We start from the raw sequence: 24,654 nt of genomic DNA, 5'->3' as shown, positions 1-24,654 counted from the left end.
CGGAGTGCTCCCACTTGGAGGCTGGCTGCTCCTCTGTGGCAAGGTGTCTGTGACCCAGCCGGTGTGCGGTGCCCGCTGCTGGCGGGGACTCTGCCTGGGAGGACTGCTTCGTCTGGTAGCTCCTGTCCTGGCAATGGCTGCATGGCCACTGGCTCCTACAGTGAACACTCTCTTATACACCACAGCTTCCCATGGCTTCTCCCTCACACGCCTGGCGTCCCAGGAGGCCCAGTCCCGGCACACGGGCTCGGACCCGGCAGTGTGTATGTCAGATTAATTCCTGAAAGTAGAACTGTTGGGTCGAAGAGACATCCGCTCACAGATCTGATAGTGACGGCCACAGGTTCTCCACATGGCTTGTTCCGGTTCAGTGTACTCCCTGTGGCCAGGCAGGAGGGATCCTGCTGAAATGGTCAGTGGATAATGTCTCAGAGAAATTTTATTTACTTATTTGTGTGTTTTTTTAAATATATTTTATTGATTTTTACAGAGAGGAAGGGAGAGGGATAGAGAGTTAGAAACATCGATGAGAGAGAAACATCAACCAGCTGCCTCCTGCACATCCCCACCTACCGGGGTTGTGCCCGCAACCAATGTACATGCCCTTGACCGGAATCAAACCTGGGACCTTTCAGTCTGTAGACCGATGTTCTATCCACTGAGCCAAACTGGTTTTGACATGTCTCAGAGCAATTTTAATGTTTATCGTCATGTTGTAAGGTTGGGCATCTTTTCACGTGCGAAAGCACATGTTGTGTGCGTGTGGGTGTGTGTATATGTGTGCTTCCGGTACACATCTTTTGTCCCTTTCTTTTTCAGTTTTTTTCTTTCAATAGGAGTTAAGTATCGGAGAAACTAGCCCTTGGTAATACAAGTCTCAGATATTTTTTTTCAGTTTGCCATTTGTCGTTTACTTTGTTTATGGTGATTTTGGTTATGCAGAATTTTATTATTTATTTATTTATTTATTTAAATATATTTTATTGATTTTTTACAGAGAGGAAGGGAGAGGGATAGAGAGCTAGAAACATTGATGAAAGAGAAACATCGACCAGCCGCCTCTTGCACACCCCCTACTGGGGATGTGCCTGCAACCAATGTACATGCCCTTGACCGGAATCGAACCTGGGACCTTTCAGTCCACAGACCGACGCTCTATCCACTGAGCCAAACCGGTTTTGGCTGGTTATGCAGAATTTTAAAAAGAAAATTTTATACAGTCAAAACTATAAAACTTTCTCTTATGACTTCCGGAATTAATACTGGTGTATGAAAGATCACCTTCGTTCTTTGCTTACGTAAATATCTTCTCTCGATTCCTTCCAGTATTTTCATAGTTTTTCCTGGTTTCGATCTCTGATGTGTTTGGGATTTATTTTGGTGAAAGGTGTGAGGTATGAATCTAAGTTTTCCCGCCTTCATCACCCGGTTATCTTGACGTTACTTACTGAATAAGCCACTGTTCTCCCGCTTTGGCTTTAGTGTCCCTCTTACTGTAAACCAGCTGGCTCTGTCCCTTCGTGTCCACCACAGAGGGCCTTTCTCTGTGCCGCACTGGCTTCTCTCTGTTCCTGCACCGACACCAAGCATTTCGGCTTCATAATGTGTTTAAGGATCTGCTCAGGTGAGTGCTCTCATTACTTTTTTCTTTCGGAAAGTTTCTGGCTGCTTTTGCCTATTGTTCTTTGTACATTTTAAAAAATCTATTTTATTGACTTTTCACAGAGAGGAGGGAAGAGGGACAGAGAGCCAGAAACATCGATGAGAGAGAAACATCAATCAACAGCCTCCTGCACACCCCTAACGGGGACGTGCTTGCAACCAAGGCACATGCCCCTGACTGGACTCGAACCCGGGACCCTTGAGTCCACAGGCCAATGCTCTGCCCACTGAGCCAAAGCATTTTCGGCTGTTCCTTGTACTCTTTAAAATGAGTTTATGTCGTTCCCAAATTCCAAATGTTATTTCTTGGGGATTCCCTTAAATGTTTGGAATATCTTAGAAGTGACAACGTATGGCCTGTAATTGTCCTCTTCCCGATCTCAGACGCTTCCTTTTAGCTACTGGGCTTCACTCCTTTGGTAGCGCTGTCTTCAAGACCTTTTTTTTTTTTTTTTTTTTAATGTTTTTTTTTTTTTTTTTTTAATGTTTTTTGTAAAACTCTGATTTGAGAGAGAGGAAGGTGAAGAGAGAGGGTGGGGGATCAATGTGAGAGAGCATTTGTCAGTGGCCTCCTGTTCTCGCCCCGACCAGGGTGGAGCCACAGCCCGGGAGGTGCGGACCTGCCCTGACGGAACCCACATGTGACCTTTGTGCGTGGTGACACTCTGCCTGCACACAGCAGCTGGTGAAGGGTGCTGTGTTGCATCAGAACATGTCAGTCCGATGGCACAGAGTTCTGTCCTGTCTCCCAGGTCCTTCTTTAAAACTCCACCAACTCGCCAAAACCGGTTTGGCTCAGTGGATAGATTGTGGCCTGTGGACTGAAAGGTCCCAAGTTCGATTCTGGTCAAGGGCATGTACATTGGTTGTGGGCACATCCCCGGTGGGGGTGTGCAAGAGGCAGCTGATCGATGTTTCTACCTCTCTATCCCTCTCTCTTCCTCTCTGTAGAAAAATCAATAAAATATATTTTTAAAAAATTAAAAATAATGTTTAAAAAAATAAATAAAAATAAAACTCCACCAACTATCTCCACAAACCCAGCCAGTCCTCCTCCTGAGTTAACTGGGCACACCCCGCACACCCTGGTGGCAGGCCTGTCCTCCTGCCCAGCAGCTCCCACGCTTGGGAGCCACGAGCCACCCCTGCTGTGGCCCTCAGCACGGGGACTGCGGGAGCCAGGAGGGCGGGCTCAGGACTGTCCTCCAGCCCTTACCCTTCCCGCCCCCCAGCTTCTGAGGTTTCCGGGGTGACTTCCTCTCTCTGGTGAGAGCAGGCCCCCAGGGGCTGGGGTTTCAGTTCCCAAGGGTGCGGTCAGAGAACACCGGGTACAGCAGCGCCCAGGCGGAGCCCTGAGGCACCCACACCGGGTGGTGCCAGGCACCCTCCACCCACCCCCCAGAGGCTCCCCCGGGCCCCCCGCGGCCGTGAGCACAGCCGTGTCTCCTGGGCTGGGCCCCCCGGCGCCGCCCTGGCCTGCTCCCCCTGGCCCCCAGGCAGTGGCCCTGGGTGCTGGGCGGCCCTGGGGCACCCGCTCCCTGGGAGGAGCGGTCAGAGGGTCATCTCCTGGGCGGGGCAGAGGCCCTGGGAGGGAGGAGGAAGAGGCTATCAGAGCCGTGAGTTCCGTTTTCTCCGCAGCTTCCTCCATTTCCTCTATGACATGCACAATACGTACAGTTTGTCTTCAGGTCAAAATGCCGCTTTCCTCTTTTATAAAACGCACTATCTGTCGGGACTCAGGTAAGTTACTGCAACTCGTAGGCTTATGGACACTGGAGGGGGCACAGGCTTCATTTTTACTGATGGGTGCGTGATCAAAGCTGTTGGCATATCCTGGCCGGTGTACTCGGTGGTCAGAGCACTGCCTGAGGGTTTGATTCCTGGCCAGGGGCAAGTACCTGGGTTGAAGATTCAATCCCTGACCCCGATATGGATGTGTTCCAGAGACAACCAATCCATTAGTCTCTCTCACCTCTCTCCCCCCCCCCCCCACTCCCCCTTCACTCTCTCTAAAAATCAATGGAAAAATATCCGAAGGTCAGGATTGACTACAACAACAAAAACAAAACACCTGTTTATATAGATCATAGACGTGGAAGAAATGGTGGTTTCCACAATTTGAAGAGGTGGTTTCCGTTGACATTCCCACTTTGCAGATGGGAAAACTGAGACACAAAGTATGTTCCCAGGCTAGTATGTGGGGAGGCTGAGTGTCTATCCTCAACTACTGTAGTACACACTGACAGAAGAGATTGAATGTACTCTGTATTTGTAAGACTTTTTCTTTCTTTAAATATATATTTTTGTTGATTTCAGAGAGGAAGGGAGAGGCGGAGAGAGATACAAACATCACAGATGAGAGAGAATCATTGATCGGCTGCTTCCCGCACGCCCCCTCCTGGGGATTGAGCTGTAACCCCCGCATGTGCCCTTGACCAGAATCCAACCAGGGACCCTGCAGTCCGCAGGCCGATGCTCTAACCACGGAGCGACACCGGCCAGACTGTAGGACTTTTTGTGTTCTATGAGAAACAGGATTATGTTGTGGAATCCCAGCCCTGCCCTGTGAGATTTCTCTGAAAAGCCCAGCTGGTGTGGCTCAGTGGTTGAGCATTGACCTATGAACCTCGAGGTCACAGTTCAATTCCCAGTCAGGGCACATGTCCTGGTTGTGGGTTTGATCCCCAGTGTGTGGTGTGTGGGAGGCAGCTGATCAATGATTCTCTCTCATCATTGATGTTTCTATCTCTCTCTCCCTCTCCCTTCCTATCTGAAATCAATAAAAATATACAGTATAAATAAAAGCTGTTGAGCAAAAAAAAATAAAAAAACATACGTAAATAACAAAAAGTTTTCTCTTAAGGATTAAATTATATATGGTATTGTCAGAAACCATTAAGTTGTTTTAGATACTGGGAAAAGAATGAAACACAAAATTTGTAAATCTAAATACAGATATAAGCACTACCTTTCATGGCATAATAGCTACTGATGCTATAAATAATAGCTACTGATGCTATAAATAAGCAATTAGGTGTTTTTTTTAATTAATCTTTATTGTCGGGAGTATTACGTGTCCCCTTTTTCCCTCTTTGACCCCCTCCAGCGGCCCCTACTCCCTCCCTCCCCACCCCAGGCCTTCAGCCCTGTTGTCTGCGTCCCTGAGGGATGCATATGCACCCAGTCTTTGGCACCTCCCTCCCCCCTCCCCTCTGACACCCCGCACCCTGTCCCAGGCTTCCAGCCTCCGGTCATCAGCAGATTCCACGTGAATGTGATCATGTGATACTCGTCTTTCTCCGACTGGCTTATTTCACTCAGCATGGTACTCTCCAGGTCCCTCCATGCTGTTTCAAAGGGTAAGAGATTCTATTTTTTTGACTGCTGCATAGTATTCCATGGTATAAATGTACCACAGCTTTTTACCCACTCATGCGGGATTAGTTTTGTTGTCAATTTTGACAGATGTTACACATATACCTACCTAAATGCTAACTATTAATGAGCACAGAGTTATCTCCTCAAAACCTGGATTATAGGTAATGCATAGTATGCTACAGAGGATTTATTGTATAATTCTATACTTTAATACTTAAAACTGTAGTGGCCAAGCTTGCAAATGTTTTCAGTTATCCCAACACCCAAAAACGATTCCCTTGTGATTGTTAACAGCTGTTTGTGTAACTGTCACTAGAGGCAGAATCTGTGGGTGGGTGGGGTCCCTCGGGGTGGCCTGCAGGGACTGGACCCCAGCTTGTGCCCCCAGCCTCACAGCCCTGGAGCCCACCTGGCACCCCACCTTGACCTGACGCTGCCCATGTTCCTGCTCCACCATCTGCCGAGGTCCTACTCTTGTTGGGGCCCATCAGTGCCCACCATGTTCCACGCCACCCCCTAGTGGTCAGTGCACATCCTAGCGAGCTGTCGAACCCCCGTCTCCCACAAAAACTCCTGGTAGAACCACTGCCCGAGGGGACAGTTTGCACACTAGGCTGTTGTTATAGAGGATGGTATCTATCGCACCTTTGGGTGCTTATTTCTAGCCCTTATTTGGGGAACCACGTGGCTCTGTGCTCCCCAGACCCTCTGTGGGGACTAACGACAGGAAGTGCTGCCCTGCACACGAACCAGGAAGTAGCGGGAAATCAGGAGGAACTTCACACTCGTTCATCAGGCCCCACCCGTCTGCAGAGAGGACAGGACAGCAGGCGGCACTGGGCCAGGGACTCCATGCTCTGTAGCTGACCCGGGCAGGACCCCGGCAGGGCTGGTAGGCCAGCCGCAACAGAGGGCACACAGCCAGGGCTCCACGGGGGGTGGTTGGCAGAAGACACACAGGCTTGGAGACCGTGGGTGCCAGGCTGCCAGGCTGGGGGTCGGTGCCTGGGGCGGGGTCACTTGATGAGCAGCGGGGTGTGCACAGGGACAGCGGCCCCGGGAGGAGCGAGGGCAGGGAAGAGACTGAGAGCTGTTTGGGGCCCCAGAGGCTCCGTGACCACGCCGACTGGCCCATTAACGGGAACGTGCTGGCAGGTCCCGGTGGAACATACCTCAGGCGACAGCTGTGAGCTGACCACCAGGCATTGCTCAGGCAGCTGAACGTGCAACCACGTGACTTTAATGGCAGGAGTTAAACACCCTCAGATGACCTCCTCAAGCATCGGCTGCTGATGGGCAGCTATTGTTCTCAGAAAACACATTTTAGTGCTAAAATGTGGCACTAAAATAGAGACTTTAAAGCAATGTGTGTAAAAGGTTAAAAATAATATTCACCGGTTAGTGTTTAGAGAAACAGGCTAGGCAGACCCCTGTCTACGCTGACAAAGAGAATGACTCCTCGTACTTCGACGTACAGATTCTGTGCGATCGTAGAGGATATATTAACTTTATTTTCTTTACATAAGTCGAGGAAGAAACATATAATTCAATGCACATATATTACAAGGCCTTGGGAGGTGGGACTTGTTGCTCAGCAGGAAATGGCCTGAGGCCGCGTCCAGTGGAAGGAGTGTCCGCCCAGCCCGCCTGGCCGCTCCCTGCGCAGCATCTGCCGCCGCCGCTGAGGCTCAGGAGGGGCGGGCCGGCTGCCGGAGGCTAACATTCCAGATGCTCCAGAAAGTCGCCCTCCACACACGCCTCCAGCTGCTTCAGGACCCCCGGGCTGTCCGTGCCGGGGCCCCCCGCGGGGGGCGGCTCTCGGGGGTCCGCGGGCGGCGTGCTCCGGGCCTTGAAAGCCCGGTTCAGCGTCGTGAAGAAGGGCATCAGCTGCCGCAGGCTGGCCACGGAGCGCTGGCGCAGGAGCGGGAACCCGCTCTCCTCGGCGATGTCCTCAGAGCCGCCGATCTCCTGGCAAAAACAAGCACAAAGGAAAAGACCACGTGAATGACAGTCTCAGCTGAGGGCCAAGGATCCTGTGAAGCGCATGCAGCGGCCGGTCCCAGGAGATGGTTCTTCCCGCACCTGATGGCGGCTCCAAGGGCAGCTGCAGACACGCAAAGGCTGGTCTTTTTATTTTTAATTTTTTTTTTATTTTATTGATTTTTTTACAGAGAGGAAGGGAGAGGGATAGAGAGCTAGAAACATCGATGAGAGAGAAACATCGAGCAGCTGCCTCCTGCACACCCCCTACTGGGGATGTGCCCGCAACCAAGCTACATGCCCTTGACCGGAATCGAACCCGGGACCCTTCAGTCCGCAGGCTGATGCTCTATCCACTGACCCAAACCGGTCTCAGCTGGTCTTTTTTTTAATTTTATTTTTTATTTTTATTTTATTGATTTTTTACAGAGAGGAAGGGAGAGGGATAGAGAGCTAGAAACATTGATGAGAGAGAAACATCGAGCAGCTGCCTCCTGCACAGCCCCTACCGGGGATGTGCCTGCCACCAAGGTACATGCCCTTGACCGAAATTGAACCTGGGACCTTTCGGTCCGCAGGCTGATGCTCTATCCACTGAGCCAGACCGGTTTCAGCGCAAAGGCTGGTCTTCAAGCGACCTTTCCCTCCAGCATTCACCCAAAGCCCAGCCCCCGGGGCCCTGCCCTTCCTCGCAGGCCTTCCTCTAAGTAACAAGCTGCGTCTACGCGACTGCGTCAGCCAGGGAGCCCGCCTCTGAGCAGCTGGGGTGGGAGAGTGACATAAAATGGAAAACTAAAGGTGGAATTTGGAGCCATCTCCGAGTGTTAAAACTCACATACATTTTGAAAGCGATTCCCAGTGGCCAAAACCAGGTGGTGTGCTGACATACTTCCCTCAGCCCTTCTCCCGTCTTCCACGAGTACACATTTGGGGAGGAAAACACTTACCCCATATTTTAACTTGAGAAGTTCCAGAATCCGCACCGTGTGTGGGGTGCATTCCTGCTGCCCCTCCTCCAGCTCGGCCAGGAGGGCGGGGCCCTCTGTGTCCACTTCGGGAACGAACGCCCACCGGTACCTGCAGGCAGAACGCACGGTCAGCACGCGGCTCCGAGCCTCTGACACGGTGCTATTGAGCTGACATCCCCGAACAGTCCGCCTGGGCAGAGTGCACAACTCAATGGCTTCCAGTGTACTGCAGAGCTGTACACTGTCACCATATCAGTCTTCCACTCACGCCCCCTCTCAGTCCCTGCTCCCCTCCAATCTAGGCAGCCGCTCACTCAGTGTCCATCCCTGCAGGTGCTCACCCTGGGCATCTCCCATCGATGGGTTACAGGACACAGGTCCGTGGTGGCTGCCTTCTCTCCCTCACACAGAGGCCCGTGCTCTGCCCCCTCCCCCGGCCGCGGCCCCCTGATCTTTCTCCTCTCTTCCTAGTCTTGCCTTTTAAAGGATGTTATGTAGTTGGGATCACACAGCTGTGCGATCAATCAACAGCGACTCCAACCTACACAGAGGACCAGCGAGGAGAAGGCAGTGCTGGGTGGTGAGAGCTGAGTACAGGGCTAAGGCCCAGGTGCCGTCAGGGTCCCCTGCGTGGTGGCGGGTGCCAGTGCTCCATTCGGATTTGTCACCAGAGACCCCACTGCACGACAGACCTCATGCTGCTTCCCACTCACCCCCGATGGCCGGTGGGGCGTCCCCTTCCTTTGCCTGTTCTGGATGCTGCTGCCATGCGTATCCATGTGCACCAGAGCCCACTTTTTAAAGCCTTTCTTTTTAAGGGCACTTCTGTTCACAGCAAAGCTGAACAGAAAGGCACCCCCTGACCCCCAGGCACGGCCTCCCCACGATCACGCCCCCACCGGAGCGGGGCACACTAACCACCGGTGATCCTGCACGGACGTCACCACCACCGGGGGCACCGCCACCCGGGGCACCCGTGGGTCTGGACTAACGCACAGGGACACGCGCCATTGTTACAGCGGAAGCAGTTTTAGGGGTACAGCAGGCAGGTGTAGGGAGTTTTAGGAATGAAGATGGTCTGTGGGAAGGAATGAGACTTGAAGGCGCATGGTGTTTATCTTATCTGGACATGGGACAGAGAAATGCTACAGGCAGACAGAAATACGTCTGGCCTAAGCAATTAAGGCGGCCATAAGCCGAGGACAGACAGAGCATCTCTGGCCTGAGCAGTTAAAGTGACCACGAGCTAGGCCAACAGCAGCCTGAGCTGAGAAGCTGGGAGGCTGAGCTTCGGCTGTCTCTGCCAGCACACCTGGGAGAGCTGGGAGACCAATCAGCGGGGACGCCAACCACAGAGGCCCAGGCGAGGCGAGTGCAGTGCTGGGTTCGTGGAAGCTGAGTACAGGGCTAAGGCCCCATAAGCCCCCAGAAGGGGGGGGCTCATGCCTCAAGACAAAGCGGCAGTCACCCTTCTCAGGTGCCCCTGTCCATTCAGAGTCTTAGGCTTAGAATTTATTTATTTCTTAAAATACATTTTTATTAACTTCAGAAAGGAAGGGAGAGGGAGATAGAAACAACAATGATGAGAAATAATCACTGATTGTCTGCCTCCGGCATGCCCCCCACTGGAGATGGAGCCCACAACTGGGGATGTGCCCTTGACCAGAATCGAACCCGGGACCCTTTCATCTGCAGGCCAATGCTCTATCCACTGAGCCAAACCGTTTTTGGCCCCGTCTTGCCTTTCAAAGGATGTGATGTAGTTGTAACCTTTTCACCTGGGCTTCTCTCATGTGGTAACAAGCACTAAGGACACACTTTAACCACAGACATCCCCACAGGATTGCTTCCATGGACTGGAACGAGGGGAGTGGCCTCTGGGCCGGGCACAAAACTAAGCGAGGAGCAGCCGTGTGAAGCCCATGGAAGTGTGAGCCAAGAGGGGCAATGTGAGCTGGAGATGGTATGTCCCAATCTCTCTATATAAATCTGTACTTATAAAAGGCTAATATACTGAGTTCCTCCGCCTGTCTGGCCAGTCACTATGATGTGCACTGACCACCAGGGGGCAGACGCTCAATGCAGGAGCTGCTGTGACAGGTACAGAGAAACCGCACCGTGGACCTGGCCCCCACAAAGCAGCACTTGGCTTCCCCCAAGCGGGACACAGGCCCCGCCACCACTTTGGAGTGACACCCACTAAATACAGACGATGCTGCTGAGACCCCATGGCGCAAAATGTGGTCCACAGCCCAGTCAGCCCAGCCCAGCCCTAAACGGTCGCTGTGGGCGCCAGGTAATGACATCACGTAGCAATGCCTGGCTTCCTCTCCTAGCAACTAGCCTCCTTGGAGTTTCTTCAGCCCAGGAGCATGACTTGCTTTATAGCCAGGTGCAAACACTTCACACTGTAACCGAATGTCTGTGAAGTGTTTCCTGTGCCTCATCTCATTTGATCCTCACAGAAGTCCTGGAGTAGGTAGATAGGAGACTTGGGGGAATCCTATTTTCTTTTCATTAGCCGGAAAACAGAGATTTAGAAAGCTTGAAACTTGACCCAAATGAAAAGGAGTAAGAAATGGTGGACTTTTAAAATGACTTCAGGTTTTCTCACTGCACAGAATATAGTCAAACACTGCTGCAGTTAAATATTTTACCCTGTGTGATCTACAATAATAATCTGCTTGGTATTTACTGCTGTGTTGCTGACAATTACCTGAAAGAGAAATTGGGGTGCTTCACTGGGCTGGAAAAAGTTTACCTAAATCAGAAAGCAGGTCTAATTAAGCAAGTTCATTCTATAACTATGAAAGGTTAAGTTGACTAGCACATGCACGGTACATATAAAGCTCTTGTTGGCTCAAATCCCATGCATGTGTTTCCATCTGTCATTGTTGACCGTGAATTTGGTTGACACTTCCATTATAAAGAGCGAATAGCAATATTAAAATATCTCTTCTAATTAATTTTCTTTCAAAGTGCACAAATTAGTGCACCGGGCCACTGGTTATTTAATGAAAAACAAAGACCACAAACAAATCAGCACAAATGCAGTGAGGACCACCAGTGGATAACTCCTGTTTTTATAAGCATTTAGTAGCAAAAAGCACCTAAATACACACACACACATACACACACACAAACACACACACACACACACACACACTCCCGTAACGTACGACTGTGAGCCAAGTTCACAAAGCCACAGCTGTTGGTAACATGAACCTCAGTGTGCTGAGCAGGCTCACTAGCCCCAGGAATTGTGCTGTGGCTTCTCTTATGCTGCACAGGAAAGCCCCCCCTGCTTCTTAGAGGACAGGAGGTCTTGTCTGACTTACGTTTGAAATAGGGGCATCTGGGCGGGTGGAAAAGAGAGGGCCGTGTCCAGGAATTTGCAAGCTGACAAGTAGAAGATGAGCTCATTCTGGGGCATCTCTCCCACGGAGGGCCCGTTTCCATCAGGAACTGAAACTTTCGTTTTGTTGATTTTGTTGCAGTTCCTACAAACGTGCAAAGAAACTTGTTAGAAGCTCATTCGAATCTGCTGCAGTCCCTATGCGGATGCAGCTGTAACAGAGTGAAGTGCTGGGCCTCTCTGACTCCACATGGCCTTCAGGCAAATAGCTTGTTGCATACCGAATTAGAGGAATTGTGCCTGTGGCTTGAGTTTTACAAAAATGGCCATAGCAGAGACTGCCTCTCCAGGAAATAAGGGAAGCATGCATTGTTTATCAAGGATTTGCAGGAATTCATGGTCTACAGACTAAACACAACCGCCCCCCACCCCATCAGTCACTTCTGCTCCTCCCACCTGCCCAGCCCTTGACATAAAAGAAGCCTGAACTCTGCACTTTCTTAAGATGAATTTCAAGTACCATTAAGTCCCATCTTCTAGGCTGGTCCTTTCTTGATCAATAAACTTTCCTTACTCCAAACTCTGACTTTTTGAGCTTTGGCCTTACGAGCTCACCAACTTAGGCCTGGTATCATAATGCCCATAAAAAAGGTTTTTCCTTTTAAGACATTATCAAAATAGCTGGTCCTTTCACAAGAACTTCAAGTAGATGGTACTTAGCATGACGTTGGGTGACCCTACACCATAGAGTGAGGTCCACTAACATTCATGAGTGTGCACAGACCCTTTCCTTACCTCAGTGACTCCTCATCCTCTTTCAGATTGTCCTCGAGCTGTATGAATGCCTGAATCTTGAAAATAAAGTGTGAAAAAAAAAGAAAAGAAAGTGTGAATTCAAATTACTATTCGAGAGAAATTAAACCTAGCTTAATGTTTAAAATTCATATGTCTCTAAAAAGTAGCAAACAGAAAAACAACCACCAATCAACTAAATAAAAAGATATCCCAACTGTTAAGAGAAAACCACAGGACAAAAATGGCATCACTTCTGCTAAAGCCTGCGACATCAATCTTAGATTTAATTCCAGGAGGAGCTGGGGCTGCAACCTCTTCCAAACAATCTTTACCAGTCTGGAATTTTCTGGTCAACACCAATGAGGTTATCTGTCACAAGGGCCCCCACTTTCCCAAAAGAGCAAGCAATCTGCTTGACAAAGCCCTTCCCATCCTGTATCCTGGAATCCTTTCTCTTTTCTAAGAGCCTCCTGCCCCACCTGCATCTTTTGTATAAAGTTTCTTTTTTTTTCTTTCTTTTTTAAATTTATTTTATTGATTTTTTTACAGAGAGGAAGGGAGAGGGATAGAGAGCTAGAAACATATTGTAGATGAGAGAGAAACATCGATCAGCTGTCTCCTGCACACCCTCTATCGGGGATGTGCCCACAACCGGTGTACATGCCCTTGACCGAAATCGAACCTGGGACCTTTCAGTCTGCAGGCCGACGCTCTATCCACTGAGCCAATCCAGTTTCGGCTGCACGAAGTTTCTAAAGATTAGGTGGCCCAGCTCTGCCGGCTGCAGGAGGGAGACCCTGACACACAGATTCCCCTCAAAGGGTAGCCTCCACTTGGTTTCCAGAGCTTCTCCATGCCTGCCGTGTCTTAAAGTTAACTGGCCTAAAATAATACTGATGCCAAAGAGATGTATGTTGGGGTAACAAATTCTGTTCCCCTATAACAACATAATGCCTCCGTTAACACTGCTGTATGGTGTATATGAAAGCTGTTGAGAGAGGAAATCCTAAGGAAAATCTCATCATAAGGAAAAACTTTCTTTCCTTTTTATATCTATACGAGTTAACGAAAGTAACGGGACTTCTGGTGGCAATCATTTCTCAACCATGTAAGTCAGATCACTATGCTGTACCCCTTAAGCTTACGTACTGCTGTATGCCCCTTACAGCTCAATAAAACTGGAAAACCCGGCTGTTCTCCCTCCCCGAGCATGCCCACATCTTGCTTCCCTCTCAGGGCCCAGAGTCTGGGGGACTCCAAGCGACTGGCAACCAGGGGAGCAACGGGCAGCGGCAGCTCATCCTGGGCTCAACCCCACACTTGTCATCAAGGCCCCCTTTTCTCTGACTTCCCAGTGAGCCACAGCAGCTTGCCTCAGCCCCTCCACTGCTTCTTCTATCCTAGGCCCTTCCTTGTTTTACTGTCCCAGCTTTGGTGAACATACCCTCAAAGAAACCCCAAAACTCTCATGTTGTTGTACAGTAACGTGCTGCACAGGCTTGTGGCCTGGGAGCAGACCACACCGGACAGCCAGGTGTGTAAGAGCCTCTATGATGTCCACACAACCACGAACTTGCCTAGCAGAACGCATCCCCACTATCAATTATCGCGTGACTGTATATGGAAAAGTATTTGTGAAAGCTCCAATTTCGCTTGTCAGGGTAAAAATGTGTACTTACTAACTCAGAGACCATTATTGGCCACAGGGAAGTCAAATGCTGGGGAGATATTCTTAGCAGCAAAACTCTGAAAAAAAGAAACATCTGAGCAGCAACTAGGGGTGTCTGTCCAACTCTGAGATTGTCTGTCAGGCGTTCTAGGGAAAGAAGATTTTAAAGACGTCACACAAATACGCAGTTTGGAGTTTCTCAGCAGACAACAAAGAAAGATGGAATCGTCAATGCTTCAGCATTTCCCACCACCCAGGTGCGAAGCGGGTACTGGAGGACGTCTGTGCCCTGCCCCCCCGGCCTCCTCGTTCTTGGCTTTGCCGAAGGAAGGGGTTCCCGTGGCTCTCGTTCCCCTGCCACGGCGGGGGGAAAGGCATGAACTTTTGGCTCAAGTCAGAAGGCCATTGACTGACCAATGACCACCTAACCTTTCTCCTAAGAGGATGAAATAGGAGGCGCAGACACCAAAGGCGGTCCTTGGTGAGGGATGGGACCACAAGACCATAAAGGCTGGTTGGTAGGTGACACTATATTTTGGGGGTGAGAAGTAGGAAGTGGAATGAGTGAACAAAGTAGATTTACTCAATAAAGTGTAATTTGACACTCAGGACAACAATTTTAATTCCCGAAAGGGAAAGAATGTTGTGAGTTCAACTCAGTAGCCGCTAACAGTCTTTCCCACTTGTCTACTGAAATAGTTGTTTGTGCAATGTGATTTTCCTTGTAACGTGAGGTTGCTTAAGAACAGCGCTGCCACAGCAAACAGCTGAGTGCCGGTCCTGCCGGTTACGGCTCATGCGCAACCGCAGAGACGCCCTTCTCGGTCTGAGCTCGCTCTCTGGTGTCTTCTTGTCGCCTTTGCGAGCACAAAGGACACGCACAGCTCAGACACCTGCCAAGCACGTTGGCATTTAAACGAGCGTTTCTGCTTCTGGTTCGGACAAGAAGGAGTAAGTACGTTACTTTCTGTTTCTCTAATGGAAATTTTAAAAACCACCTCTGGACAAAATACATAGACCAACCAGCAGAAAACGGAAAGGTGAGGGCCAGGTGGCAGGACCGGCTCGGAACCTGGGGACTCAAGGAATGACCTGGAGGTGAGGTCCGTGGGGTTGAACTTTATTTTTAAAAATTTCATCCCGGCCTGGGCAGATGCTAGTCTCTGAGCACGGGCATCCTGTGTGGACGCAGAGCTGACCCTGCGGGCCCCTGAGGAGGGGTGGGAAGTGCGCCGTGGGCCTGGGGAGCCAGACTCGCAGCTAAAAGGGAACAGTGTCGCCTCCAGATCTTCCCAGGCCCCGATCAGGGCCTTTGTGGGGTGACGCCTCTTACCTTGTATCAGAGGAAGGTACAGGTGGTACTGGTCGAGTTCCCCGCTGAAGACAGCGAAAGCCTGGCGCTTCAGCAGCATGGCTTTCTGCTCAAAACTTGGGAACAGTTTTAAGGAACTGCTCTGCATGCCTAGAATAAACACAGGAAATAAGTCCCATTTAGTGAAAGAACTACAATTAGAGTAAGTGACAGGAAATTCATACTAGTGGAATTCTTAGCATCCCTGGTGAAAAACCATGATCTTGATTAAGGAAAGGCATGTGGTAATTTCTTGCATATTTATTTGTAAAAATACTTATTTCTTTAGAAAATAAATGGTTTTTATTGATTTCAGAGAGAGGAAGGAAGCGGGAGATAGAAACATCAGAGCTGTTTCCTGAGGCCTCTTACTGGAAACCGAGCCATCAACCCAGGCACGCGCCCTGACTGGGAATTGAACCAGTGACCTCCTGGCGCGTGGGCATAAGCTCAACCAATTGAGCCACACTAGATGGGCAAAATACTTGTGTCTTTAATGAGACTTCGTGATAAGGGGTTAGGAGAAGATATGAGGCAGAGAAAAGCGCTTGTAATAAATGATGATAAGCAATTTATCGTGACCTTCCAACGCCTTTCTCCACAGTAAAGCTGCGAGAGAGCCTGGCTAAACAACACTGCCAACACCAGACGCTGGAAAGGCTCCCTCATCTAGTCCCAACGTACTGCGCCCATCACACCGCGGCGTGCGGCTCAGGCGGTGCAGGAAGGGGTGGGTGGGGCTCTGAGCTCCGGGGGCACAGCTGCTGGCAGTGGCGTGGGTCCCTCAGGGTGTGACTTACGTGCAAGAAACAAAGAACTCACTCATTAAGTCTTTAAACATTGTTTTCTCATGAGTCAGAAGATGGTCAATAATGGACTTCCAACTGGATATTTAAAAGAAGCAGAATTAGTTAAATATGCACAAGATGACAGTCTGATTAAAAGCATCAATAAAAGACCATGCCCTGTTAAGATCTATTGAAAAACACATTCTGAAAAGTTAGTGAAGGCGTAGTTTTTATCGAAGGGAGAGCTAAGCAAGCTCTCCACTTATAAGCGTGACCGGGAATAACTGATGGACTGAGAAACACAGGAGTAAGAGGAGCTCCCGGTTCACCACAACTGAAACAAACTGTCAGGCACGCTGGCTTTCCCGAGGTTGCCCTACATACGTTCACACTTGTGTCGACGGGAAGAACGGGGAGCAGTGAAGACACATGTGTCTTCCAGTGGGCCCCCCAAAGGGGAACAGGGTGATAGGGTGCAAGCCACTGTCTCTGGTGGTGGCAGGGCAAACTTCCCGGCCACACAAAGAAAGCTGACCAGTCTGTGCCCTCCGCCTCCAGTAACGAAGGCACGCTCAGCCACGCCAGGAGGACCACTGAGGGCTTTGTGGCCTCCGAGAAAAAGGCGTGGGAAGTTCACCTCGCAGCTGGATCGCCACGGACCTCGGCTGTCCGGGCAGGGCCGGGCCCTGCAGGGTCAGTGAGTGTGAGTGGGGCAGGGGGACAAGGACGGGCAGTGCCAATAGCCGGTGATTACAAGACAACGCAGCGTGGGACCAAGCACCGCTGGGACCCCACAGTAAGCGCTTCAGAATAATACCGTGTCTTCATTGACATTTTTTGATTAAAAAAAGTAGCAGCTTTAAAAAAAAAACTTTAAAAAAAACCTTAACTCCGGCCCCAGGAAAACCCAGACAGACTGGAGTGCGTGGCAGATGTCTCAGGACTGGGGCTGCCGCTGACTCTGCATGCCGCAGGCGTGGGGTTATTTGTGAGGCGGCTTCCCCCGAGGGGACTGAGGACAGGGGACAGGGGACAGGGCCGCCTTCCTTACTGCGCACAGGACGTGTCCATCTGGAAGAAGGCGGGGTCCAGGAACAAGTCCAGCACCTCCTTCTTCCAGGCCCGCTTCGTGTAGGCGTAGCCGCTCAGGGAGCTCAGCAGCTGGGCGCCCGCCCGGAAGCTGGGCACGTTGTAGGCACTAAACGGGGCGGCAGGGGAGGGGCCGAGGTCAGAGGCTGCCTCGGAAGGCCGCTGGACGCACCCCTGCCCTGCCGCCCGCACAGTACCTGTGGTTGTGCAGGTAGGGGAACACGTAGTAGAGCAGGCGGGAGACCAGCGGCACGGCCTTCTCCTTCTCGTCGCTGCGGTACACCATGTCCAGGAGGGGTGCCAGCACCTAGACGGGGTGGCGAGACAAGAGGGCTTCTGAACCAGGGAAGGGAAGGATGCGATCCTCAAGGTGTGAACAGCTGACAGGAACCTCCCAGCGCAGCCGGAGGCCGAGACCACAAGCCCCCGGCACGCACAGTCACACGCACTGGCACGGAGAAGACATCTGCCCAGAGGTTCCAGATGCAATCACTCCCCAAGGATGGCGGTCAGCGTGTGCTCACCTCCGCCAGCAGAGAGAGGGCCTGCACGCTGTACACCGAGGGGGCGGACGCGGACACCATGGCCGAAGCAGCGGCGGCAGCATCTGCTGAGGAAGGAATATCTGTGTAACCGTGGTGGACAGGTCGCCGCTGAGCCCTCGTGAACGTCAGTCACAGCCCCCAGCTTTCACGCTGATCATGTACCGGGCTGTGACTCAGGTATGCTTCTCTGTCAGCACACTCAGTTTCAGCAAGAACCATCTGTGTATTTTGATCAAATAAATTAGCACCGACTCACTGTCTTCCTCCCCATGTCCAGTCTCGGTCGGCATCATTCCTGGAACTGCAACCTTCCTTTGGATGATCTACTGAGCATCCTGGCCTCTGAGCCCTTTACCTCTTCTCTTCCAAAAAGCCTTTCCTCTGCTCAGGCAGCCAGCATCCCATCCCTCTGCTCAGCCTCACCAACTTCCCAAAACTCCACTTCCAGCATCTTGAAATGTTTGTCTATTTGTTTGTGTTAATCCTCGCCTGAGGATATTTTCCCCATTGACTTAATTTTTTTTTTTAAGAGAGCGTGGGAGAGAGGAATAGGGGAGAGAGAGAAGCATCAACGTGAGACACAGCGACTGCCTCCTGTACGTGCCCTGACTGGGCCAGGGATCAAACCTACAACCCAGGTACATGCCCCTGACTGGGAATCAAACCCACAGCCTTTGGTGGGAGGGCCGACAAGTCACCACTAAGCCACCTAGGCCAGGTTGGACCATGTCTTTATTTTTCCTGCTCATGTACTTCTGGAACCCCACTCCAGAAGCTCCTAAATCCATGTACAGGCCTCTAACCCCTGCGTCTACCACCTTTATCTATTTATTTATTTTTTAAATATATTTTATTGATTTTTTACAGAGAGGAAGGGAGAGGGACAGAGAGCTAGAAACATCAATGAGAGATACATCGACTAGCTGCCTCCTGCACACTCCCCACCAGGTATGTGCCCGCAACCAAGGCACATGCCCTTGACGGGAATCGAACCTGGGACCCCTCAGTCCGCAGGCTGACGCTCTATCCACTGAGCCACACCGGTTTCAGCTGCGTCTACCACCCTAACTGCCCATCAGCTCCTCCAGGTCCTCAGTGCTCTCCCTCCCCCATTAAACCCAGCAGTTTTGTGTTGTTTCTGATAAGTATACTTGTCTAGTGGTCTTTAGGGCCACGGCAATTGACAAGCTACACGACTGCATTTCATTCAGACTCTTCCAGAATGCCTGGCTGACAGTGGCCTGCAGTAGATGCGGAGTCTCCGGACCATTTTCCCAGGCAGCGTTGAGCAGTAATGAGGCTGGATGTACCTAGCCTATGTGTCCCCCACCCCCCTCTTATCAAGTCTTCACCTGCAGGCATGATGGAACCTGAGAGGCGAGGCTGTGTGAGCCAGAAATGAAGTACACAGCGTCAATGGCCTGACAACAGTTGGCTGGTTTACTGTTCCCGCAGTCCTCCCGTCCCCCATCCCCCCCCAAAAAACCAAAAAACCCACACACATTCTCCTGTTTTCTAATCCCACAGAGACTTCTATCACTGAGCTTGGGAAGACCCTCCCCTGGAGCCTCATGTGGGCTCGGGGGTGGGATTAACAGTCATCGGGACACTGCGTGGCGTCCTGCTGTTCCTTACACACCCGACTTGTGCTGTGCGGAGTAAGGCAGCGTCTGCCTTTAAGGAAAAACCAGGCCCGCCGTTGGCAGCAGGCACCGCTCTGCCCCCCGCACCCACCGCACATATCCTCCTCAGCGTCCGAGTCCTCCAGGGACACCTGCGGCTGCGCCTTCACCTCCAGGCTTCTGCTCAGCCAGCTGGTCTGCTCCAAGGAAGAGCCAGCAATGTTCGCCACGGCGTCCAGGAGCTTCTGAGTGACTTCCTGGGAGGAATTGGGAGGAAGAGGAAAGGAAGTTCGTTATGAAAAAGAATCTGAGAGCCCGAAAGAGCATCATCCAATAGAAGTACAACGCAGCCACCACTGTGAGCACGGGGATAAGATGACATTCTCAGGGGTCGCGTGAAAAGGGAGCGGAAAGAAACAAGCTGGTAATGCTGAACCAACATGTCCGAGGATCACCAGCATGTCATTGGCACAGAAACCATTAAGGACCGTTTGCACTTTTGGGGCCTGTCTTTGACGTCGGTGTGCACTTTACACTTACAGCACCTGCAGCTCAGAGGGACCACCTCTCAGGGGCTCAAAGCCTCACGCTGCAGCAACTACTGTGCTAGCCGACGGGGATAAAGCGAATAAACAGGATGTCGAAGCTGCACAGAGCAGCTAGCGGATTGCTTTTCTTTTCTTTTTTAAAAAAATATATTTTATTTTTTTACAGAGATTTCTCTCAAATCAACAGATAAAAACTAAAACAAAACAAAACATACACACACACACACAAAACCACAAACAACCAAACAAAACCCACATATATAATACATTACTTACATCAAAGCCTTTGACTAAAAAAGCCCTTGAAAAGTACCTATACTGGCCCCATCTGGTTTGAGTCAGTGGATAGGGTGTTGGGTCCCGGATTTGATTCTGGTCAAGAGCACGTTCCTTGGTTGCAGGCTCCTGGCCCTAGTTGGGGGCAAGTGGTGTTTCTCTCTGTCTCTCCCTCTCCCATCCACTCTCTCTAAAAATCAATGAAAATGCTGAAACTGGTTTGGCTCAATGGATAGAGCGTCGGCTTGGGGTTTGATTCCGGTCAAGGGCATGTACCTTGATTGCGGGCATATCCCCAGTAGGGGGTGTGCAAGGGGCAGCTGATTGATGATTCTCTCTCATCGATGTTTCTAATTCTCTCTCTCGCTCCCTTCCTCTCTGTACAAAATCAATAAAATATATTTAAAAAAAAATAAAATAAAAATCAATGAAAAAATATTCTCGGGTGAGGATTAAAGTCCCTATACTGTCTGAAAAATAGGGATTTTCTAACTCCATCATTATGTCTGTTTACAGTTGCATTGCACTCTAAAGACAAGATTTTCCTTCTTTTCTGGGTGGGTTTTACCTTGAATTTTCAGCATTTTGAAATTCCCTATCATTATTTATTGCTTTAATTGGGAGTAGGGAGTTAGAGGAGAGAAAGGGTTTAAGGGAAGAAATGCATGCATAGAGATAGACTTTTATTGCAGTCATGCTTAAGGCGACTTCCACTGGCACCTGTGCACAGTGAGAGGGCAGCTCACGCCTTCTTCTTTCTTATTTATTTACTTGTTTGTTTGTTTTAGCAATCATTTCTTTCAGGCCAAGCCCTCTGAAGACAAGAGGAGGAAGTGAGACCTGAGCAGAGTGCAGATCCAGGCCAGCTCCTGCCCAGTGCTGATTATCTACAATGCAACCCTCAAAAGACGCACAGCACTCTGGGAAGGCAGCGACCTTCCACACTGACCTGCAGGTCCCTCTGATCCTTCTTGCTCTCCGGGCTGGGCGTGCGCGTCACGAAGTCGTTGAGCATGCTGGGGAGAGACGGTCCGCGTCACACAGGGACGTGCCGGACAAACCCTCCCAGCAGAACCGCGGGGCTGTTACATGGACACGCACCTGAGAAGCAGAAAGTACCCCGGGGGCGCCAGGTTCAGCTGCGCGGACTCCCTCAGCACGCCCAGCAGCGAGGGGAAGTTCTCCTGCAGGGCTGTCGCTGGGAGCCTACTTCCAACACAGGAAAGAAGCCAACCATGAGCAAGTCAGAACCAAACTCTCACAGCAGGCTTCCGGTCCGAAGGCCGGAAAGCAGAGGGAAGGAGGCGTGGCTGGCTGATCTGTTCATTCTCTCCTCAGTGACAACAGACACGGGTGCCGGGCCTCTCTAAGGCCTTGTTGGCAGCGTTCAGCACACAGCACACGGGTTTTGTAATGTCAGCTGAGATCTTGCAGGAGGAAGAGGAGGACCGCCAGGACCCCACGCCTCGGGAAGGAGCAGGACCCCACCGAGCATTTCCTGCGCTAAGGCTCCGGTCTGAAGCCGAGGCGCGGCTGTCACTGCAGCTCTGAGGAGCGCCTGTGACGGGGAGGGCTGGGGGTCTGCACTACCTTTGGATGAAGACGTAGCAGAACTGCAGCACGGGCACGTCCACGAGCGGCGACTTCTGAAAGGTAAAGCGAACTGTTACCCAAGTCGGTGGGGAGGGAATTCAAGCAGAGAAGCAGGTTCTGCCTCCTAAGGAAGCAGGGCTAGCCAAGGTCTTTAAATGCAGTAACAGACGGGAAAGCACCCCCACGTGTAGCACAAATAAACGCGTCCTACGAGGTCCTAATCACCCTGCCTGCGTAACAAACTAGCGGGAGTCCCTCTGTGTGTCCTGCTTTCTATCCCGCTCTTAGCAAGTGCTGGGGAGAGTGGCCATTACAACGGACCCGCCCCAACACAGAGCTGGGGTTCAGGGTCGGCCTTCTGCACACCTGGGACTAGCTGCCACAGGAGAAACGAAAACTCATTCTCAGCTGAAGGAACCCCCTCAGAGGCAGCCAGGCAACTTTCCCCGATCTCAGTGGCTGGAGTCACTTAGACGGTGGTTACCTCCGGGCTTGGGAACAGCTCTGTGTAGAAATTACAGAGTTGAGCTAAAATTAACCGAACTAACCACAAGACGTAAGTTTGTCATTTGAGCAGCCAAAAACCAGCCAGGCAGTTACAATCTAGTGCTGTTGTTTTTTTAACCTGGAGGCAGTGGCAAAAATCTGCAGAAATTCAAGTCACGCGAGGGAAGAACACCTGCGCATGCCTACTCCGTCTGCACAAAGGCTGGCACCGGGCAGCCCACCCGTGACGCCGGCCACAGGACAGCCACCAGCGCGGAAGGTCCGCGCCAGGCCGGAGCCCCTCCGTCACCGGAAGATCCAGCAGGAACCCACGGCCCGCGCCGGCTGTGCGCCTCCGGCCAAGTTACCCAGTTCATGCGCCGGAGCGAAAGGAACAAGACCTCCGGACCGACCTCTGACCCCCGACCGGACACCGACCTCTGACCTCCGACAGACAGAGCCCACGGCCAGCTCTTGCTCACCGTCCCGAGGGTGATGACCTTAGCGTCTAAAGGCGATATTCCTTTCTTTCTTATAAAAATGTCTGTTGTGGTAAGTACACATAAAATTTATCACCTTAACCGCATTTTAGTGTATACACAGTTCAGGAAGTGTACATTTTGGGGCAACCATCACCACCATCCACCCGGAACTATTTCATCTCCCGAACCGGAACAACAACCAGGTTACCTTGGCACCAATCAGAACTGAGCTCAGCTCTCTGGCCTCTCACTGTGGTTACTGAGTAAAATGGCCTTTACCACCGTTCACCAGTGTCTGGCTTTGTCTGTGATGCCCTTCAGGCTGCAAATTCCTTGAGGCGGTGCCTCTGCCTCTCAGGAAAGGTGTCATTTGTACGCAGGTGCCTGGTTGGAACCAGTCCTGGGCAGTGCGCCTGCAGCCAGGAGCAAGGACGGAAGATGCCTGGCCATGTTCCGAGGCCCACCTTCCCACAGCACACCGCAAACACCGGCGCCTCTCACCCATCTCCCCAAAGCCAGGGGAGCACCTCCATTTTCCGCCCCGGATTCCTAGTTGCTCTTGCGACCCAAACACAATGTATAAGATGTGGCCTCAGGAGAACGGCCCGAGTTCATGGGGAGGCCCCCAGGCTCCTGACCTGGTCCCCCCGGATCTGGGGCCTCTTCACCACCTCCTTCACCAGGTGCAGCACCGTGTCTGTCTGCAGGGTGCTGAGCGCACACATCAGGTCGACGAGGGTGAGCTGGAACACACTTGCCTCAGGGACTATCTGCCAGAAAAGAACAGAGGAGACAGAAGAGTGATGCACGGAAAGTATTCTATAAGAGCTGCCCTGGAGAAGGAGGTTTCTTTAATCTTTTAAATGTTTAAATGAAAACTGGGTAAAGGACTGTTGGTGGGAATGAAGAGAGAGTTAAGCATTTAATCACCATGGAACCAGTATCTGATACAAATTAGGACCAAAAGGTACATTTGATGACAGGGGAGAGACTGGTATGTTCAAGCTTAGAAAGCATTTTAGAACAGAAACACGTAATTTGAAGGAAAATAGGCTAGCATAATGACCCAGACAAGCCTGGCCAGTGTTGCTAGTCAACCCATGCACCAAGAGGTCACCAGATCAATTCCCAGTCAAGGCACATGCCCGGGTTACAGGCTCCATCCCCAGCAGGGGCCTGCAGGAGTTGGCCAGTAGATGTTGATGTTTCTTTCCCATTGAAGATTCTATCTCTCTCTCTCTCTAAAAATCAATTAAAGATTCTCTCTCCAAAAATCAATTTAAAAAAAAACATGTATTTAAAAAAAAAAAAAAAAAGGCATGGCCCTCAAGATCCAAAGGCAGGAAGAAAAGCGATAAATCAGGTTCCACTAGTCGGCCTGGCAGGAAGCCAAGTGGGAAGTGCACTGTGATGCTACAAGTCTGCACTACAAGGCCATGTGCGCTTGGGAGTATCAGGCTAACCAGGGAAGGACCGCACAGGTGCCAAGCGTGTGCCGTGCCTGGGCCGCCAGCCTCTCGCCTCCCAGGGGGCAGGAGCCCACGCTGGGCACTGAGAGTCCAGGCTGGGAAGACCCTCTGAGGGAGGGACAAGGTAGGGACCTGGATGGCCAGGAGAGGGAGAGAAAGAAGAGGGCTGCTGGTTTCGCAGAGACAGGTAAACAGCCCTGGGGGCTCTCCGGATGGACCCGTCAGTCGGAAACTCCAGTTTGGGCACAGAAATGTGATGATGTAGATTTTCCTTACCACCGAGGACAAGCATTATTTTCATAAATTAAAAGCCTCACATTAACTACGGACTTTGGGCAGGAAGGATGTGTCACTGGGGATTGCTGACGGTGGGGAGGCCGCGTATGGGAGGGGAGAATATGGGAACTCTCTGTACCTTCCTCTCATTTTGTTGTTCACCTAAAATGGCCCTAAAACAAAAATCTTTAAAAAAATGATTTAGTCCTGGCTGAATGCTCAGCTGGTCAGAATGTTGTCCCAATAGGTCTGGACTGTAGGTTTGATCCCTGGTCCAGGTACATACAAGAATCAACCAATGAATTCATGAGTAAGTAGAAAA

At 51.0% G+C, this 24,654-nt stretch overlaps 1 protein-coding gene across 5 annotated transcripts in view; it reads right to left on the bottom strand.

Moving 5' to 3' along the window:
• Positions 1–6,531: 6,531 nt before the first annotated feature.
• The window catches only part of DOP1B (DOP1 leucine zipper like protein B), a 61,552-nt gene continuing 43,429 nt past the window's right edge, over positions 6,532–24,654 (bottom strand). Inside the window, exons 23-37 of one of the 5 annotated variants that reach the window (XR_014794088.1) lie at positions 23,226–23,357; positions 21,617–21,672; positions 21,128–21,235; positions 20,976–21,042; positions 19,315–19,459; positions 17,560–17,645; positions 17,233–17,342; positions 16,998–17,144; positions 15,981–16,042; positions 15,141–15,269; positions 13,818–13,884; positions 12,139–12,194; positions 11,327–11,488; positions 7,968–8,097; positions 6,532–7,008 (exon numbers count right to left, since the gene is read on the bottom strand). Coding sequence is in view for 4 of the 5 variants with exons in the window: in XM_084873567.1 (XP_084729693.1) it covers positions 6,757–7,008; positions 7,968–8,097; positions 11,327–11,488; positions 12,139–12,194; positions 13,818–13,954; positions 15,141–15,269; positions 15,981–16,042; positions 16,998–17,144; positions 17,233–17,342; positions 17,560–17,645; positions 19,315–19,459; positions 20,976–21,042; positions 21,128–21,235; positions 21,617–21,672; positions 23,226–23,357 (1,779 nt within the window). In the remaining variant the exon portion in view is untranslated. Of the gene's footprint in view, positions 7,009–7,967; positions 8,098–11,326; positions 11,489–12,138; positions 12,195–13,817; positions 13,955–15,140; positions 15,270–15,980; positions 16,043–16,997; positions 17,145–17,232; positions 17,343–17,559; positions 17,646–19,314; positions 19,460–20,975; positions 21,043–21,127; positions 21,236–21,616; positions 21,673–23,225; positions 23,358–24,654 lie in introns of all 5 variants that reach the window. The other 4 variants (XM_084873567.1, XM_084873569.1, XM_084873568.1 and 1 more) reach the window with 4 other exon arrangements.

Source organism: Pipistrellus hanaki, assembly GCF_964339955.1.
Source record: "Pipistrellus hanaki genome assembly, chromosome: 2".
Lineage (NCBI taxonomy): Eukaryota > Metazoa > Chordata > Mammalia > Chiroptera > Vespertilionidae > Pipistrellus > Pipistrellus hanaki.
The sequence above is the reverse complement of the archived record's forward strand: the minus strand, read 5'-3'. Positions and strand labels throughout refer to the sequence as shown.